Raw genomic sequence first — 21493 nt, forward strand, 5'->3', positions numbered from 1 at the left:
ATTTCTTGTTTCTACTAAATCAATTTAATTTTTCTTCTATTTGTAACTTGTCTTTTTAATTTTCTTGCAGGTTCAATTGGGAAAAATTACAGAATGTACCATGTTCAGTTCTTTGGCGAAGTCCCCGAGAGGGGGTGGGTGAGCGGGAGCAGTATGCGAAAGTTTACCGGCCGTGAACAGTACGATGAACTAGTTCAGGAAATGGTCTCCAAAGTCAAGAAATCTGAAAGGACACGACTTGCCGCCAAATTAGCGGTGAAATCCAGCAGGCAAAAAGCGTGGGATATTGCCGTAGTAGAATGCCAAAGGGCGTTACCTATGAGTAGGCATGAAAGAAAGTTGAATTTTACTTTTAAGTACGAACTACCGAAAGGGGCGACAGGAGCAATACAGGCGGAGCATATAGATGTTGTTTCGCTTGGCGATTCACCAAAGATGAAAGCTAAAAGAGCGTATAAGAAGTTGCAGGATGATGAGGCAGCAGCTACGAACACTATTCCATCGATTGCGATGCCTCCCGCCGTCGGAGCCGCAAGTGATAATCCAACAACGGCAAGTTCAAGTGGTGAAAAAAGTGCGCTGGAGTCGGAAGATGTACCGAGGATAAAGAGAAAGTACAGAAGGCGTAAGAAAGAAGGCGAGGAAGAGGGACCTGCTGAAAGTGAATCGCCAAAAGTGATACGAAAACGAGGGCGCAAAACGGCGCAGTTTTTGCTTTATGCCGAACAGAAACAGGCCGAGATGATGGCCGAAAATCCAGCTTTAAAAAAGAGGGAGGTTTATGTGACATTGGAAGAGCAGTGGGAACATTTGCCAGAGGAAGAAAAAGCCAAATATGTGCCGGAAGTGAAACCATCGCCGCCAAGGCGGAGAAATATGGATCCTAATGCGTCGCCGGGGAAGAGAGGGCGCAAGTCGGATCAGTTTTTGGCATTTTGCGAGGAACAGAAACCAGAATTTCTGAAGGAGAATCCATCAATGACTAAGAGAGACTTATTTGTGGCAATTGAAAAGAAATGGGAAGAACTGCCCGAAGACGAAAAGCTCAAATATATGAAGAAAGGAGCAACACCGCCAAGTGAAAGAAGGGGTATGTGTTCAGTGGGCTGTTCCAGTTGAAATCCATACACCCCCTATGGAAGACATAACCTTTAAATCTTCCACACAGGGAGTGTGAATTTCAAATGGGGTTACCTCAATGGGTGACTCCATTTGAAATCTACACCCCATGTTTGGGAGATTAAGGGCATGTCTTCCAGGGGGTATGAATATCAAATGGAATAGCCCAATTTTGACTACCTATGTAAGGAATGGTGGAAAAGCTGTCCTGTAAAAGGCAATTTACTAATGACAGGAAGTCTCAGGCTTAAAGTATACCCAAGAATAATGCCGAGATATAGGTTGATGTCTTATGGGCGTTTCTTCCATTTGCGACAGACACAGTGGAGATTTCCGCTGCAGAAAACATCAAGAAAGAAGAGAATAAAGCAAATTAGTTTTGGAAAATCGTAGCCGACAACCTTCCTTGCAGCGGAAAACTGAAAGCACAACGTCTGTCGCAGCAGAAGAACACCCGGAAAGACGTCAGTCTAGAGGCGATCATATATTTCAAAGACAGTTTCTCCATTCCTTGTTGACAGGTAGTCAATATTTGTTTTGGGGAGCACTTGGTGGTTTTGATTGCACTATTAGCACCGGCATTACCTTTGTTGACGTTTGCCAGCTAGCTAGCATTATCCAGCATTGTCTTGGTCCCAGCCGGTTTGTGTTCCTCCGTCACTAAACAAACCGTCTGGCGACAACCCGTGAAATGGCGATCACTGATTGGTTAATGAATTTCCAAATAAAAAGCCTTTCAATTGGCTATGGAACCATGTGACTGCTGAATTAGTACGTGACTTGTGTAGAAGTGACACTAAACATCATATTCGTAGATACCACAAACGCAGAATGTACGCTAGCTATAGCGGCAGCCACAGAGGCGCCAATTGTCTGATATCGCCTTTCTCTTTCATGTCAGCGACTTGCATTGTGTGGATTCTTATCACTGCATGGCTGTCCATCAGTCGCTGCATGCGCTGAAGCCCAGCGCTTGATTGACAACCAATTGTTGCCTCAGAGTTGATGTTCAGCCAATCAGAAAAAACGTACTATGACTAATTGACTATGAGGTTGTCGCCAGACGGTTTGTTTAGTTATGAAGGAGCACAAATCAGCTGGGACCGAGACTAGATCCAGCAAGGAATAGGTTACGCTTGCACTCGAGGCAAGTCAGCAGACCTTTTCAGGACTACTTTTACAAAAAATGTGATTATACGCGACTATCAAAACGTATAGTCAACCAATCAATTTCTGCCGATTTGAAGGTGTATTCGACCACCCGTAAATGTGGTACATGAACAATCATACCACACAGTCCACACGAGGCGCTCATCAAACATTCTGTCGCAAGTGCGTGATTGGTCGTGGTGGTGTTATTGTGTACCGCACACAATTTCGCTCTGAACTTGTTTCCAATATTTCGAACAGCTGCTGAAAAGGCCTGTTGTGCAAGTCTCTGCGCAATTTTGGCCATTATCAAATCGCCAGCATTTGATCTACTCGCCAATTTTGCGATCCCAGCGACTGCTAACTTATGATGGGGCCCAAAGGTTGGGAAAATTTGGATTCCTATATAGAGTGTTTAGGTTGGTATGGGGCAGGTCTTGTAAAAATCATCCTGCCCAGCAGCCTGGCACAGCCAAATTTGTTTGTGTCTGGTAACTAAAAACACCAACATGTCGGCCTGACGGGCAAGTAAGTTTTAAAATAAACCCACACTGCATGTTATTTCTTTATCTGGTAATTATCGTAAAGTTCATGGTGTATAAAGGTCTCAAAACTGACATTTTTACATTTTCTAGGGCAATTGGATTTCTGGGTGGATTTGCCCGAAGGCATAGTAATTATTTTGTAAAAAGATTTCTGAGGTCTGGGTTGCATTTTACTAATGTTTACGATGTATCGCAAGTCCTAAAATAAATTTCCTTATTCTTCAGTGTACTGGCTATGATGAACATCGAGCAAACGAGCATGTAGTAGAGGCAAAATCTCCACCCGTCTATGTGCTCGATAACCGTGCTCGATAACTTGTCAGTGCTGCTACAACAAACACATCTAGACCAGTGTTTTGTTGTCATGATTGTTGCTGATCAGCCAATCAGAGTGATTGTTTCTGTGTTCACGCTCATGTACACTTGATGCATGACTCACAATTTAAAAAAAAGACAATTTAAACTCAACCTATAATTATATTTGAGACAGTAACGTAGCCAACTTTCAAAGAGGGCAAAATTTGACGAAAATTGTCCAAAATGGGCAAAAAAAGGCCCTGAAGGGGGTAGCTGCCCCTTGCTTCCCTGGCTATGTCACTGAATTGAAATGAAATGTGATGGTCAGCAGTTTTCATTGTTTGCCCGGCAGTATGCACATGCAACGTATTTTGCTGAGGGCTTGTACAGAAGTTTTGTGGATTTCTGTTATATTTTAACGGCATGAAGGACTTGCAATACATTGCAAATGTTGGTGAAATACACCACTGGATTGGGCTAATCTATACACCCCCAATGGAAGAAACGACCATGATCTTCTACATAGGGAGTGTGAATTTCAAATGGAATTACCTAAATGGGCGACTCCATTTGAAATCTAAACCCCCTGTGTGGGAGATTTAAGGTCATGTCTTCCATAGGGGGTGTATGGATTTTAACTGAAATACGGAATAGCATATGTCAGGGCCAGCTGTCAGGGGTAGCGCTAGGCTGCATTTTGGGGTCCCGGACAAAATACAGTTCGGACCCTCTGCAAGTTCAGGGGTTTCTGCAGACCCCCAGCTTTTCAATCTAGCGCTGCCGCAGACGTACTATTTATAAATGCTGCATTTGTACAACTCTGACTCACCAAACTCTACTACGGACCCCCCACTTTCAGATTTTCTGCAAGTTCGGGGTCCCTGCAGACTCTGGAGCGCTTTGTATCAGCGCTACCCCTGCCGCCTGTTATTGGGATGTTTAGAGACGGGGAGAGATAACAAATTTTGGGGAAAAGAAAATCATGCAGGTATTTTTGAAGTGTATTCATATCAATTTCCTTTTCATTCTTGCTTTAGTGAAGAAAAGGAAAGTCCAGGAGTCATCGCCAGCAGGAGACATGCCTTTGAAGAGATCAAGGCGCGAGACAAGACCTTCCAAGAAGCTGCAGGAGGCCGATTTGGAGAACCTGGGGTTCTCGCCGAAACACAAGAAAGCTCTCAAAGTGAGTTTCTGCAGATGTGGCTTTGTTCTGTTTTTAACAAGGTTTTTTAGACAGTTAAAAATATGCTTATTTTTCCACTTTCAAACTAAGAAATATGTACATTGTCGGGTAGCTCACAACTCGCCAAACCATATTTAAATAGAGGGTGATTTAATTAACTATTTTTTGAGACTTCTGCCAAGGCGCCATTTTGTTACTTTGTGTCACAGCGGTTCTAGAATGTTGACAAAATTCACTAGATTGGTGAATTTGATCGGATTTTTTTTTAGAAAAGAGAAAAGAAAATAGTGGTTCTATAAAGTTGACAAAATTCCCTTGGTGAATTTAACAGATTTTTTAGAAAAGGAAAAAACAACAGAATTTGACCTTTTAGAAACATTCAACATATTCAACATATACATTAGGCTTGGGCGACTAAGTCGACTACGACTATTAAAAACCAAAAGTCGACTAACACAACTATATTTTTATGTTAAAAAATCAGTGTTATACGCGTCAGATATCCGCACCAAAACCAACCAAATACTAACATATAAACCGTGAAAATGTGATAAAAACGTTAACAAACGTCTTACCAATAGTAAAAATAACCAACGCATAATCATAAAGTCCATAAATCATCATTAAATTGGTTTTGTTGACTTTTTATGGTAAATTTGCACCAATCTTTCACCCGATTTTTTGGTCCAATATTGACCACAGATAGTCGCGACTATAGTCGTAGTCGTGACTATTTGCTGTCGACTAGGAAAAAAGTGATAGTCAGCCAACTCTAATACACACTGTTTGGCAGGGCACCCTTTTAAAGGGTGCCACTTGAAATTTGGAAAATCCTTAAAAGGGTGGGGGTTTAAACTTTGTTGGTAAAAAGGTGGATTGATATAAAGGGTGGGAGTAAAATAAAAAGGGTGGGAGTGACAGCTTACAATATATTTTTATTGAATGATAAAATCATCCTAGTTTCCAAGAATAAGTGCCAAACCACAAAAAGTGCCAAACCACAAAAAGTGCCAAACCACTGCTAGCAAACCATATCGCAAGATAAAATTCCATTTGATGCATGTTTACATCCACTAGGCTATCGTGTGATGATAGGTGCAGAATTTGGCGTACTTGATTTACTTTGTGACTTCATCAATAATGTATACAAATAGGGGAAAAAGCAAAAAGTGGTGGGGGTATGGAATTTTCAGTGTAAAGGGTGCCTCAGTATAAAGCGTGGGGGTCAGGAATTTTCAATATAAAGGGTGCCTCAATAAAAAGGGTGGGGGTAAAATAAAAAGGGTGGGGGTCAAACCACACTGCCAAGTATGTACATGTATGGATAAAATGCAGTTCTTTGAATTCACCCATTTTTGTGATGCTCCTTGTTTCCAAGCAGCTGGATGAGGCAGAAGAAGACGGGGAAACCAGACCTACACAGCAGACCAACACCTCAGGCAAACCATCCAAACCTCCTCCCGCCACTTCCACGAGAGTGCCAGCTAGTGCCGCTCCTCCTGCCCCAGCAGCAGCTTCGTCAGGGGAAGTTGTTGCCAAGCCACGACGAAGGCGCGACAAAAAGAGACATATCACCAACGGAGGAAATACAAAGAAGGAACCGAAAGCGAAAAAGCCATCAATAACCGAGGTATTTTGAATGATTTTCAGATTTCAGGTCTAGAATTTTAGTGAGAGTCGGTTACATAATAGCTCCTGCATAGTTTCATGAATTGGGCTTGAGAATTCCTTTTTAACTGATTTGCAGTCGCAGATAACCTTGTTGTAGTACAAGGGTATGTAGCATACAAATTCCGAGTGTCATTAAAAGGATTCTTTAACCGTTGGCATGCAGGCTGCTTGCAAAATGACCAGATTCCTTCCATTAAGGAATCGGATAGCAAAATATGCACAGTATTTTTTTGGGACCTGAGAGCACATCAGACATATCGAATTGCATTCATTTATACGAGGAACGTCCTGATATCAAATTATATATAACTTATAATTTTTTGAAATTCGAGATATAATACTTGCATGTACGATTTCAAAGTCTATACTTGCCCGCAGTCTGGCCCTAGTTGAAAGGGGTTTTATTTTTCATATTCCCTTTATCCATCTGCAGATGTCCGCAGACTTTGCTGAGATGCAAGAGGACGACGATCTGATCCTGGACACGGATCTGATCACCAGCGCCATCCAGTCGGCCGGTGATCTTCAGATGCAGCGCAGTACCAACGGAAGCAGCGGTAACGACTCTTCTTTCCTTCCTTTCCCGGGGTTCTCGGGGTAGTCTGATGTTTGATTGGGCTGGCCGATATATTATAGATTCGTGGGAATGAAGTTGTTTCAAAATGTACCTGTTTAGTTGACCACTGAAGGTATAATTTGACAGGTGTATTTTGAAATGTCAGTTTGAAGTTGACCAATCTTTGTGTTGTAACAGGTGCATATCATGCCTGATTGCACTCAGTATATGGAAGTGGCTAACAAGTGCTTGACATGTGGGTAGGGGGAAGAGGTAACTTCAACTAGATTTTCAAGCAGTGTCCGAAATAAGGAAAATATGGAGGTTGTCCCAAGGACAACTAAAGCATAAATTCTGATTGTCTTCAAAACATTTTGGTTGTCCCAAAAATGCGTCATATTTAAGAGGTAAAATATAGTGGTTCAGAGGATAAGTACATTTCTCAATATCGTTGTCCCAGTGATTTTTAGACAAGAGGATAAGTGCCAAATTGAAGATTTAACTTTTTTTTTTTTCAAATTGTAGAAGAACAAGTACAAGCAATGCAAATTTCAATCTGACTATCATGTTAGCATGCATCTGAAGCCTCATGAACCAGTGTTCTGTCGCACTTATTGATCAATGCAAAACCTGTGCAAGCTAAGCTACATATTGAGTTACTTCATGAAATATCAGTTCCTCGCTAAGTCTCGCTATGTGATCCTGGCTATGTGATCCTGGCATGGTTCGTGGTTCCTTTCACATAGTAATCAGACCATGCATGCATGTTGGTAATTGCTAAAAAGGACTTGGCGAACTACTGTACATTGATTTTTGCATGTGGTAGAGCTTCACAAAGATGGGTCAACATCAACTGTATGGTCCAATTTCTCCCCTTTACAATTATAACACTGAAATTATCAAAATTTTATACTGCACAACTCATTATGAAAAACAATATTTAAGTGAAAAAAAATTGCCAGTAGTGCCAGAAGGGGAGAAAACTTTATAGAAAAAAAAATCATTTAGAAAGAGAAGAGAAAAAAATAAGGACAATATTTTATTACTAAAGGATTATGAACCAAATTTTAATGCAAACATTTTGGCCATAGTTACACTGACTAAAATTAAGAGAATTCCAGACACTTGATTATTTATAAGTTGTATTATTCTCTGAGAAAGATTCAACCTGAATTTGAATCTTCCACAGAGGGAGGAATAGAATTGGTTACCAGCTAATTCCATTTGAAATTCATACTCCCCCTGTGGAAGATACTTCCAAAATTTTCTACAGGGGGAGTGTTGACTTTAAGTGGATTAGCCCATTGGATTCGTACAAAAGTAGAAAATGATTAGATTTTACAGATTCTTAAAGAAGTTGTGAAAAGGTGAATGAAATAAGATGTTGGACTACAGCACCAGTGTCTCTTGTGTTTTCCATGCAGGGTGCCATGAGTATTAGTGCAATAGCTGCCCTGTAGACATTTGGCAATTTCTCCATTCTATATTGTACATTTATCTAAAAATATGACACCAGGCAGCTATTGCAAATGGATTGCCTTGCACTAATTTCCTTTTAAATTTTGAGCATTTTTGCAAACTTCATGATCAATAAATTGTCGTCGTTTGGCAGGAAAAACCTCCTTTGTGTCCTTGGCCACTGAACATGTGTAAAGTAAAACCTCCCTATGTCATCTGTTGGCAGTTTTGTTTTAAACATGTTCAGGTTTTTCCTGTCCAACAACATTGTTCTTTTCCTCCAAATGGATTCAGTACTGTGGTGAAGAAAGAAAAGGTAAGGTTTGAGTTCAGAATTTATTGAGGATTAACAGATTTATCAAATTATTTCATCAACCAGACCTTGAAATATGTTTGTGTTTCAAAATTTGCACTCCAAAAGTGAAATTGGGAGTGCAATGCAGTTTTGTTGCGGCAAGAAGTTTCAGTGCAGCAGTGTGATAATTTTGAAATAGCCCTTGTCTTTTATATAAACAAGGTGCCCATTAAATGACTGGAAAATAAGGTGAGAATGGCCTATTCTGGTTGAAATCCATACACCCCATATGGAAGACACAATCTTAATCTGTCACACTGGGGGTATGAATTTCAAGTGGGAGTTGCCCATTCAGGTAATCCCATTTGAAATTCACACTCCCTGTGTGGAAGGATAAGGTCATGTCTTGCATAGGGGGTGTATGGATTTCAACTGAATTAGCCTGATATTTTAAGAAAGGGTGGATTGGTTTAAAGGTGTTTGATTCGGCAAGTTGTTCAGTGGATGACTGGATCATTCACAAGTTGTAACATGAGCGATATTGATATTACATCGGCAAGCAATTCTGTGGGGCTGTTCTATGCTGTCTGTTTTGTGTGCTGATGATTTTGAGATGAACCAAGGATTCGGATGGGGTTTAGATGAGTAATTTCAGATCACATGGAAATACGAGAGAAAATATGTGTGGATTTGCAAAACGTAGAGAGCACTTATGATGTGATTTGATTTCGTTGTGATTGATTTTTGCTGAACTTACTGCGTCTAATATGGCTTTGCTTCTAACTTGTTATTGTGTTAGCTTCTGGAATCCACTAGAAATGTTGTGATGAGGGAATTTGGTTGTTGTCTTTGATTTGTCTTGCTTGGACTGGTAGTTTGAAAATGTTAATTGAAGTAATTTTGAAGAGAGAGAGAGACAAAAATGGAAACTGGAACTGGTATACTTACGGTCCTTGAAGCACATCAAACTTTTATGAAATATTGAGCTCTTATTCTTTCAGTGCATATCCAGAACCTTAAGTTTACTGTGTCCAAGAGGTACTTTTTTTTCTAATAAATGATTATCATGCAACTCATGATGGTTTTATTAACAATTTCTTAGAATCTTCATAATATACTAACTAGTGCTTTATTAAGCTCTTGAATATATGAACTTGTTCCAAAATGTAAATTTAATTTTCAGACCATGTATGGAAAGCACAAGGACACTCGTGCTGTCTCCAGATTCTAGAATATTAAGTAAAAGAATTTGCACTTATTTTTGACACTGGGCTATTCTGTTTGAAATCCACACCCGGTGACACCCCCTCTGGAAGATGGGCTATTCCATTTGAAATCCAAACCCCCTCTGGAAGATGACACTGCTATAGCAATTTTATTATCTATCTGGTCGATCCAGGTGGATTTTCATACATGTTTAAAATTCAGCTGAAGAAAGTTAAGTGTGGTATAATTTTGCCCCTAGTATTTGGGAAATTTGAAATTCCAAAATCTTCCACAACTATACCACTGTTTTTGGACGAAAATCTAGAACGGGGGACTGTTGAATTTGGTTTGAACTCCCAAAATTGTCTGTAAGGGGGTTGTGGTTTTAAAATGGAATAACCCATTGGGCTATTTCAGTTGAAGTTCATACACCCCATATTGAAGATATAACCTTCATCTTCTACACAGGGAGTGTGAATTTTAAATGGAGTTGCCCATTCAGGTAACTCAATTTGAAATACATTTGAGAATATGTACTCCCCGTGTGGGAGACTAAGGTCATGTCTTCTATGGGGGGGTAGGGGGGGTATGGATTTCAACTGGATTAACCGCTTTTGAGGATTAACAGGGGAAAAATGAACTTCAATGGAAAGTACAATATTTGGATGAATTCGCGGAATTAGCACCATTATTTGGGACTTCCCTCTTTGGAATTACTACAAACAGTGGAAGTTACAGAGGGAAAATACAACATATTTGTATTTAGCTTCTTTAGTTTGGAAAAAAATGTGTACTGTTTTTAAAATCAACCATCTCACCAATCAAATTTTAGGGTTTTTTGATTTAAGCAAATTTTGTTTATTTTGCACTTATTTTTGCACTTTGAACACGACATCTTAGGCACAATTTGTCTTTAAAAAAAAAGTAAAATATTTTTTCCTTACAAATAGTGTCAAAATGCAGCAAAACATGGTTTTGCTCTTTTTTGTTGCTACATTTGCTTCTTGTAGGCAACAAAAAAATACCCCCCAAAATAAATTAGTCAAGTCGATAAAAATAATTATCCCTGTTCTACAGACGATCGTTCAGGTAAGATTTGTTTTTCTTTAAGAGTTAAAAAAAATCACTGAAGTGAAAGCTTCAAAAATATAAAAACCTTTTTGCAAACATTGTCTGAATTTTTTGTAAAAACTCGGTTAAAAAATCAATTCAGTACAGCCAAAAAAAGGTTTAATTGCATCAGCAATAAGCCTGTAGAATGGTTTTTTTTTTTTTTTTGTCAAAAATGTGACCTGCTCCCAGGAAATGAGCGTCAAGTCTGAAGTTGGTAGTTTTGAGACTTTCTGGCTCCTGAGTTGATGTTCTTTGTTTGACCTGTACCTGTACAAGCCAGTCAGTACTAGTATGTCCTTTGTGAATGAATGTCCATATGCCTCATTCACCAAGGACAAACTGGTTTGCAGAATGCCACATTCACAGAGACATACTACTGGCTTGTACAGGTGTTCTTCAATAAAGAACATCAACTCATTCAAGGTCTCGAAACTATCAACTTGCGATGTTATTTATGCGCATTACCTGGGAGCAAGTCACATATGTACAAACATAACAAACGGGTGTGTATGCCTTAATGTGTACATTTTGTATTAAGTATACTTGTAGGTGGTAAGCAGCCTTTGCGGCGCAGCTAGAGAGCAGAGGTAGCAGTTGTTAGAGGGCGCTCTACTCTCGGCAGGCCCGCACACACACACAAGTAGTCGGCATGGCTGGTCGCACTAGTCCAAACTTCTCCCATAGTCTGGATGAGTGAGACCATCAAGTCTACATGCTACAGGAATCGCTACCATTGTCAGGTTTGCTATTATGTCAGTCTGTACATTTAAGGGTCCGGATCAATACACAGTTTTGAAGTTTACTGATGCGCACTGTGGGCAATAATTCCGGTGCAACTCAAAATTAGATGCTCAGATTTTCTCAAGCTGTTGTGGCTAGGATCTAGCAAATGACGGAGTAAATTTTTGAATTTCAATACATAAGATCAGTCAATACATGCACTATACTGCCCTACCATGGCAAAAGGACCAAACTAACAAATTGAGATAATTGAATACTCCTTATAAACAGGCCTCGAAATAAACCAGAATCTCCGAGGGCCATTTGGGCCCTCGATCTTAAATGTTTGAGGGCCCTCGCAAATTTTTGTGGTCCCGAATTTGGGGGCCAAGGGCCCTCGAGGCCTGCTAATAAATAAGTATATTTCAAACATGCCAATGCAATTAGGTGCAAATGGGACTGACACAAATTGAACGTCATTTAATTTTTATTATCATTTGTTGAGTTGTACCGAATTTCCTACCTGCAATGCTATGCGCCTGTAAAACCTCACATCTATGTATTGCAGGTAGCACCAAGTTCCATGGTCGAATTCACTGTGTGAATTAGCTTTGTGAATAGTGAAAATTAGGTACCCTTGAAACTGATTCAAATATTTTTTGTCTATATATCTAGCTCCACTCAAGTGGTGACAATTCTCTTTTAAAGGTGGGTGACTCACAAAGAACGTATCTTACACTTCCCACAATACATTTCTTCCATTTCAATTTTCTGTACTGATTTGTTATCTAGTGTAACATGGGTCATAAGTGACAAAAGTACCTCAATAGTACAGAGCACATCCAGATCTTTCTTTACTATCAGCCCATGTTTTTTAGCCAATATATACTCAACATGAAAACAAAGGGAACCTGTACACAAGTAACAGGAGTGTCATTGGATGTAATGAGGTGATGTGTCATGTTGCAAAGGATTCTGGGAATTGTAAGATACCTTCTCAGGGTGACCCAATTGACATACTGATCATCCCAATTTATCTCATCAAATCAAAATTTAAATTTTTCTCATAACCCCACTACCCCAGTATAAGACCTGGAATATGATGTTTACAAGAATGTGTCAGCGTGGTGTACCACCCCAAGACCATCAGGCTATTCCATTTGAAATCCATACACCCCTTATGGAAGGAAGACTTGAGCTTAATCTTCCATGCAGTGTGTATGTATTTGAAATGGAGTTACCTGTATGTATGGAATTCGATTGGAATAGCCTGTTGTACTGTTATATGGGCCATTATGATACACATTAATGTGCTAAACCAATGGAGCAATTTAACTCAAAACTTGGGGGGGGGGGCTTCTATGTTAGTGAGTGTACACCATGTGACAAACTTGGGCCACCCGCCTTAAGCGGTAGTGTGATGATAAAAGTGCTTGTGCGTCAGGCATTTGCATTGGGGTACTACAGTATGGCCGCAGCCTGGGGGTGTACTCGGTACAAATGACCAATTGACCATACAGAGATGTGTCGCAAATATGGGTCTTATTTTCGGGATCAATGACCCCGTTTCTAGGCCAATTTTGATATGAAATGGGTGATTACTCCATTTGAAATTCACACTCCCTGTGTGGGAGATTAAGGTTATGTTTTCCATAGGGGGTGTATGGATTTCAATTGGAATAGTCCATTATATGCAGGAATAATTTTGGTGATGTTTATCCTAGAGCAGAACTCTTTAAAAAAAGCCCCATATTCATATAAATAAGGAATGTAAAATAATCTGTAAGTGTCAGTTCTGTTCTGTGTACAAATGAAATAATTAAGTTATTTTATGATGATTAATTGGCTAAATTGGGAAAAAATCCCTCAATATGTTTAATATATAATTATATATTTCTATTTTTAATTAGCAATCAGATGTAAAGCAATATGATCACACGTTTGTTTGAAATAAGGTCAACTCTTTAATAATTATACAAAAACACCACAGTGATATTTGAAAAAGTACAATCATTCGGTTCCAGCACAGTGTTTAAGCCTTACCCCCGATTCCAGAAAAACACAGCAGTATTTTTTTTAGGATACTGCTCAATCGTAACCCTTTAGTTCAAGTTGGAACTAAAAGGCAATAAAAGTAAAAAAATTTTTGGAAATTAGGGCGATGGTTCTTTTTTGTGTGCTATGACAATCAAGCCTAAAGACTTGTACAAAGTCTAATATGATCTGTCTATGCACTTAATTTTGAGCAAACTCCTATTTTAGTTTATTAAAAACTAACCTGAAATAGTAAAATTAAGAAAAAATGCTTTGACTTGTTTCAAGTCTTTGAATTATGTGAATGTAATTGTTAGCAAATGTGCAATGTTTTTAAAAGCCCCTTTCCAAAAAATTTCCAAATATAAAAATTAGACTTTTAGTCAGTTTAGGCTATTTTTCCATTAAGCAAAACAGGGTAATATTTTTCTTAGTCCCAAAAATAAGTGCTGTGTTTTTCTTGAATTGGGAGTAGGTATGTGTTATAACAAAATATGTAATGCCTATTTTATAATACTAAGTCTATAGAATGTATTTTTATTGTGTCCACATTGCTTCCAATTTTTGAAATAACTCTTGAAATATAAAACAAAATTTCATTGAAAATGGTTTTTTTGTCTGTACATGTACATAGTAATTATTGAAGAAAAACAAGTGCAAAGATTTTACGTTTTGTGCGTAACGCAAATTCAACTCAATTTTTTATATGATTTATAATACAAAAACAGATGTTAATCTTGAACAGGGTTATACCAGTTCAGTGTTGATGGATTATTATATATATATATACATATATATAGACATGGGTGTTTTTTTAAAGTGGTTGTGGTAGTTAATAGTAACTATGTGGACTTGTATAATCGATGCTCAGTTGGTGAATGATCGGTATAGCACAGAGCGTCTTTTACTTAGATATGTTAGACTTGTGGGTGGCGTTAACACTTGCGTTCAGTGGGAATGTGTAGATGATAAGGAAGATTATGATGCTAAAACAGTTTTTTTTCAGACAAATGTCCTATGGAAAAATAAATATACACTCAGTTTTGAAATCCAATAGTTAAGCACAACTCATACTACAGACAACTTGTAAAGATACAATGTAGTTTAAAACAGCTCTAGCTGAATTTTATGTAAATATATTCTGTACACTTTTTGAAGACAAAATTTTATCAGCTTGGAGTCAAAAATCACAACTATCACTAATAGTCACAAATGCGACTTTGTCGTACAACCTTGCATGTACTAGCCCACAGTATTGGTTCCACATACATTGTATATTTTAAGTATCCCTTGATCCTTGGAAAGAATTTTAAAATAATAAATTATAATGTTCAAATCTGTAAAGAGCCTAATATTAAATTATTTTAAAACGTCATCCTAACTCAAAAATCAAAATGTTGATCTTGCCATTCATTAACATTTTTTTGAGTATCTTAACCCCCTGAGCACTACCTGCCGATCTAACATTGCCTCTGATTGGTCAATTATGTGATATCTTCACTTTAATCACCAATCAGAATTGAGCTTTGCAAATAATTCATCCCATTTTTTTTTGTGGTGAAATTATTCTAACAATGTTGCTGATTGGTCCAATTGATAATGACAACTTCTTTTTTTCCAATCTGCAGGTAGTTCTCATGGGGTTAACAGATTGTACAATATCCTGTTTGAGATTGTGTCAAAGCTCCTTCACAGACGTAAAATGTTGGTTTTGGTACTGTAATAAATTATGCCCAAGTTCTATCCAAGAGCAAGAAAATTTTATACCGTGTTTACACTGGGCAAAAATTGTTATCGATTAGTTCTATCCAAGAGCAAGAAAATTTTAGTTGTGCTTTGAATTATGTCCGAGGATAAGCATAATTGTGTATAGTGGGTGTTTCCACTGAATTAATTTCCTTGGTGGATAGCTGGAAATGCAACATCCATGGGTCACAAGATGCACACAAACTCAACAACATGTTTGTTCGTAACATTAACATGAAGTTTGAATTAACCCTAACCCAAACAAAACTACAAAAGCCTACAGCACAAAGCAACTACCGTATAAGCGCAAGTATCCTGTATGATCCGATTGCATCATTGTGTGATACACATATGGACACAGAAAGCTGGGCTGGCCAAGGTACAGCCTCGTGGTGTGCTATCCCTGGTCGTGTGTGTGTGGCAGCAGAGGGGTCCGTAGTTCAAAATTGCACCCAAGAAAACAATTTCAACTTCTTCCTCCATACTTCTTTCCTTGCCCTTTACCAAAAAGCTTCCAGTAAGTTGGGGTTAATGACAACTTCATAAAATTGAATTCACTTCAAATGAATGATGACCTCAAGTTGTCATTGAAATTACTTAATGCTAAATTATGACATTGCTGTACCTATGTACATTTATGACACAAACTAAGTTGATTACGACTTCCTGTGAAATCGATTACGACTTTTCCCCAGTTTGAATTGGGTATTAGATAGGTATGCTTTGGGTATCGGACCGTAAGGTTGTTAAGGTATTCGTTTGTTTTTTTGTGTGTCAGTGTGTGTGTTTTAGAATGTAAAGTAATATATCAAAGGAGACTGTAACATTATAGTAATGTTTGCCTATTGTGTTTGTGTTTTTAAAATAAGTAAAAAAAATTATGAGAAAAAAAGTTCATGGATAATGACCAGTACAAATTTTATTTTGTAAGTATAAAATTTGAATGTGTAATGATATGTAATAGATTGGTAATAAAAATGGGAAAACAATAATACTGCCTGGAGTAACAAAAATGATTTCTTGATTTTGTAATTATTTCAAAATAATGACTCCAATTTTGTCTCTCTCAAAAACCATGGAGATTTAACTTGTATATAATTCCATGGTTACGTGGTTGAATTGCATGTTGTTGTTAGTTGTGATTTTAGCTGTGTTTTGTGCTTGGCAGGTTTCACATTACTATTGATTTATTTCTTTTAGTTTTGATAATGTTTTTTCTAGTAGTCGTGTTTTAGGCTTGCATGTGTTCTTTTGTGAACAGTGGTTAGTGTGTTTAGTAGTCAGGACTCAGATTGGTACTATTGTGAAGATGATCAGGATTGGCAGCATTTTGAGTGGAAAAAAAGTTGATGGGATCTGATTCAGGTGTAGATATATACTTCGTACAAAAAGTATCTGTACGGTTAAAACAAAAGCATTATCTTATCATAAAGACACTAAGGATGGACATCGCCAGGGTTTTCCATGTCGCGATATCATGGCAAAATTGATCACAATGTCAATAATATAGCGATAAATTTGAAGACCCCTGGAAACTCTAACGCTCTCCACGTTTGGCCTGATTTTCAGGCAAATTTCGACAAAACTAACAATTGGATCAATATTAAATAGATTCATACAGGCGGCGAGGAAGCGCAACACGTGACGCATCGAGGCTGGCGAAGATACAGGGCTGACAGCCCCATTCAAAATACACGGTTAGCAATTACAAATGGAAAATTAACATACTTGCAGTGGGGTACTTTGTAGAACCCCGGCGGTTTTAGAGTAAGATAATTTTGCTTTGACACCACATAACAAATTTAGAATTGTTTGTGAAGATTTCATGATTATGTGTTAATCCAATGGCGACCTCAAAATTGGCGATATCGCTTCCATCACCGCCTGGATTCATAGAAGGAATTAGGTACACCGCAAGAGCTTCATTATATTTAGAAAGGTCAAATCTGACTGCAATATCGGAGTTGAGTAGAGTTTATCGTGGTGTTATCAATGACGCAGTGAGAATTATCACATCGCGAATATATGCTCATGATATTATCGCCTAGCATGATTTTGCACATCCTTACACCAAACCTAAATTACCAAATAAAGTTATCAACAGATGGAGAATTTTCTGCATATTTTGCAGTGGCAGCACCAGGAAAAATTTTTTTTGGGGGGGCAAAGTGAATTTCAGGGGGGGGGCAAAATCAACAAATTTTGTGCAAAATTACCGCAAAAAGTGGAAATTTTCGTAATTTTAGGTTTTTTCTGGGGGGAAACAGGGGGGGCAAGAGTTCTGACTGGGGTTGCCCCCATGCCCCCCCCGGGCACCGCCACAGGTATTTTGATACCTCATTGTGCACAATATGGCTTCTCAAGTTATACCAATTTGAATGGAAAAAGAGAAAAGTGACAGATTTGGATTATTTCTTCCATCATGGATATTATCATGTTTCGCAGGGTCAGAATTTCGGCGAGAATCAATTCTCCCAAAGATTCTGGTAAACAGATTTGTGTGAATCCTAGTTGATTCTCGCAATTGGAAGACTTTGTCATTTTTAAAATGCTGTTTTCATTCAAATATGTTGAGAAAATAAGTCGCATTGTGCCTAATGAGGTGTCGAAATACGCAGATCTAAATTTTCCATACTTATTGACTACTTCATTTACTAATTTAGGTTTAGCATCTCGTAAGATATTGCTTTTGTTTTGTAATGTACGGATACTTTTTGTGTGGATTATGTGTACAATTTGCAGGGTTTACATTACTATACGCTTGTGCCAGGGGACATTATGCTCTTCTTGAACCCAGGTTCCCATGACTTTACCGGGGCAAATCTTTTAAGTTGAAAATGTGATGATGATATAATACTGTTACCTTGAAAGAAGTATATGTGACCTGCGAACATGAAATGAGCATCAAGTTGCACGTTGGTAGTTACGAGACGCCATGGCTACTGCGTTGATTTGATGTTCTTTGTTTCACACGCATCTGTTGAAGCCAGAGGTATGTCCTCTGTGAATGGGGGAACAATGGCCATTCACAAAGGACATACTTCTGGCTTGTACAGGTGCGCGGCAAACAAAGAACATCAATTCAGTCGGCCAGGATGTCTTGAATTACCAACTTGCGACTTTACGCTCATTTTGTGTTAGCAGGTCACATGCTCTACACTCTCTGTTGTTGAAAAAAATAACCTTATGGGAGTGGAGGGATTTTATGAAAGTAACTCCTGGTACTTGAGCTCTTATTTTGACCCCTTATGTTCATCTTTTCAATTATTTCGTGATCAAGACAATACATGAAGTGACTGCTAACTGGCCTGCTAGTGTTTATACTGCTGTAAATATGCAACAAGATTATAATAGTGTGTCATACAAAGAATGGCTAAGAGCCATGAGGTAATACAGTATACTGATCAAATTCAAAGGTCTTTGATGTACGTTTTCAGTGGAACACTGGTTGTCTAGCATGTCAATCCTACAGCGAGGCATGAGGCAAACACACAGGCCCAATATTAATGTGGCAACAAAAAGCCTTGTCTGCTGATTTTGCCTTGCGTATCTCACCACAAGAAAGGTCAAAGACCTTTGAATCGGTAAACTGCAGTTCAATATTTTGCTTGTGTTTTGCTATGACAGCAATTGCAACAGCAAAATTGCTTTATCTATGGCTCATAGCTCGTACCCACGTTGATCATAAACACGGAAGTGGAATTCTGATTGGCTGATAACAACAGACCATTAATCCGATTGGCCGATTTACATGCCAAAGTTTTGTGTGGCGCAGAGGGGCGATATGAAGGGTACACAAAAGCCTGACACAGTCTTACAATCAAACTTACAATTAGTTTACCACACATAATCCTGGAAATCCCTATTAAATCAATCATTAAAATCGATCACAAGTCTGTGAAACGGCCCCAAGATCGCAATTAGCTGTCGGAAAATATTGTTAGTTGTTTGATTATTTAAAACAACAAATTAATGCGATCAAGCCAAGTCTGATGTCGATCAAAATGAAGTTTGGTTTTCAGTTTTATTGCATGAGCATTCTCAGAGCTTTATTTTGCTGAAAACCCCATCATAATTATTTAGACTTCCAGAGAGAGGTTCATTGACATCAATGATCAGTTTAGTGCTGCTCAGAACAGTAAAATACAGAGGAAGTTGAATTACTATTATTGGCTATAACACCCGATATCTGACTCTTGGCTTGATCACATCACACATAGCTTAATAGTTGTGCATCAAGTCAAAATTCATAGCCGAGATTCATGCTGGTTCTTAGTAGATACTCCAGAGGCATTCTGCAGTTTATTAATTTCCAGTTTCTTCAGTTAAAGGTAAGTGGTTTATATTTTGTTCTTTTGAGCAGTCCACAGAAATGAATTAAACTCAACTCTGCATGGAAAACACAAAGGAAATGTTGGTATTGAGGAAACATTTAAATGGAAAAATACAGGCAATGGGCCTGAAGGTTTAGATACTAAATCAAACTTTTGTACATGAAAATATGGACTAGTCTAGTTGAAATCTATGCCCCTATGGAAGACATGACCTTAATCTTCTAGGGATGCTGAATGTTGGGTCACTTGAATGGGTGACTCCATTTGAAATCTACATCCCTTGTGTGGGAGATTAATGTCATGTCTTCCAGAGGGGTTGTATGGATTTAAACTGGATATAGCTCTATACAGGCACTAGGCCTGAAGGTTTTAATATTATATAACCTGGCGTAGTGGCGTGACCAATCAATGCACTGGTACTGTTCTTCCTTGGTTCCCAGGTGAATGAGTATTACCATGAATTTAATGACAGCATTGCAAGGCATGAATTGAATAGAAAATGATGAATTGATAATACCATATTGGAAAGCACTAACCAAGGCCCAATACACTACAAGAAGCATATATCACTGCATGAATTTGCAGGAGCTACATAGTTTTCTGCTTAAGATTTAATGTCCTAAAGGCAGTCAAATTGATCTATTCCAGTTAAAAACACATACCAGGGGTGATTTTTCAGGATTTTTTGTGGCCATAATTTACACAGCCATTTTGTGGTACTAGTATTTAAGCCCAACTTCACGCTGTTTTTCAGGAGGATTTCCTACTAACTTTGAATCACTGCTATACACCCCTATGGAAGACATGACCTCTCCCACAGAGGGGGTGTAGATTTCAAATGGGAGTTACCTATTTAGGTAACCCCATTTGAAATTAACACTCCCTGTGAGGAAGATTAAGGGCATATCTTCCATCTGGGTGTAACTTGAATAGCCCAATCCATGGGTACTCACCCTTGCACGGCTCCGCCATCTTGCTACCAAAACGAGGTCCTCCCTACAAACGCATGCACAAAAAGTGTATTTTTAGTTTTTGCGCTTTTCTATCAACGCGTCAGAAGGCTTTTGCAAAACGTATGTGGCAGTTAAAGCACACGTTTGGTGGGCATACGCACACGCAACACACACTTTGTGGGTAGAAACTCGTTTTGTGATGACTGTGCGATTGGCGAAAAGCAACCACAAACACACATGTTCCAGTGTGTGTATGATTTGAAATACCCTAGGAAATTATAAAGCAAGCATTATTATGAAAATATAATACAAGTTCAGCAAAAATTAAAACCATATGGAAAATTAATAAGTTGTAAGTACACGTAATTAAATTATTTAATTATACTTGTCATTAATTGTAGCTAACACATCTGGTGATGAAGAAACGAGCAGCAACTCGGCCAAATCAAAATCCAACGGAAAAGGCGCCGGTGGTGGTGGCGCTGCCAAGAAGGAGAATGTATGCCAGGTGTGCGAAACAACTGGTGAATTGCTGCTGTGTGAGGGCGGTTGTTGCGGCGCATTCCATCTGGATTGTATAGGGCTGCAGACGATGCCTAATGGCATGTTTAAATGTGATGAATGTATCTCAGGTAAGACCTCCACATGACCTTTGACCTCCTCAGGTGTGGTTGAAGAATTTTGTATTTCGGTATATATAGCTCAGCAGCACAAAGATGTGTCATCCATTAGCAGCTGAATCAGTGATTGTATCTACCGTATTTCCTCTTTTAAATGCCCATGGGGCATGACATTTTCAAAAAGAGGGTGTTAATTTTAAAGGTCATTTTTATAACGATAATTCCCTTATTGTTAGGTAAGCTTAAAAATTACGCTAAAATGATGAACTTAGGACCAATGACCTCCAGGTTTACGATGTCACTTTCGCCAATTGCAGACACAAATACATACTGTATTGTCTCTATTAAACGCTCCCCTCTAATAAACGCCCGACTCTAATAAACGCCCCACCCTCATATTTTTCATGACCAAAATGCTTTAAAAATGCAGAAATATGCTTCCTCGAATAAATAAGCTTACCGATCGCGATCAGATAGCCAAAAATAGCATTGCA

At 38.5% G+C, this 21493-nt stretch overlaps 1 protein-coding gene across 1 annotated transcript in view; it reads left to right on the plus strand.

Annotated features, from left to right (window-relative positions):
* The window catches only part of LOC140162570 (histone-lysine N-methyltransferase NSD2-like), a 46116-nt gene that overhangs the window by 5645 nt on the left and 18978 nt on the right, over nucleotides 1–21493 (plus strand). Inside the window, 5 exon segments of the mRNA XM_072185828.1 lie at nucleotides 71–1090; nucleotides 4148–4293; nucleotides 5672–5923; nucleotides 6398–6521; nucleotides 20781–21011. Coding sequence (XP_072041929.1) covers nucleotides 71–1090; nucleotides 4148–4293; nucleotides 5672–5923; nucleotides 6398–6521; nucleotides 20781–21011 — 1773 coding nt within the window.

This window comes from Amphiura filiformis, chromosome 10 (assembly GCF_039555335.1).
Source record: "Amphiura filiformis chromosome 10, Afil_fr2py, whole genome shotgun sequence".
In the NCBI taxonomy this organism is placed as follows: Eukaryota; Metazoa; Echinodermata; class Ophiuroidea; order Amphilepidida; family Amphiuridae; genus Amphiura; species Amphiura filiformis.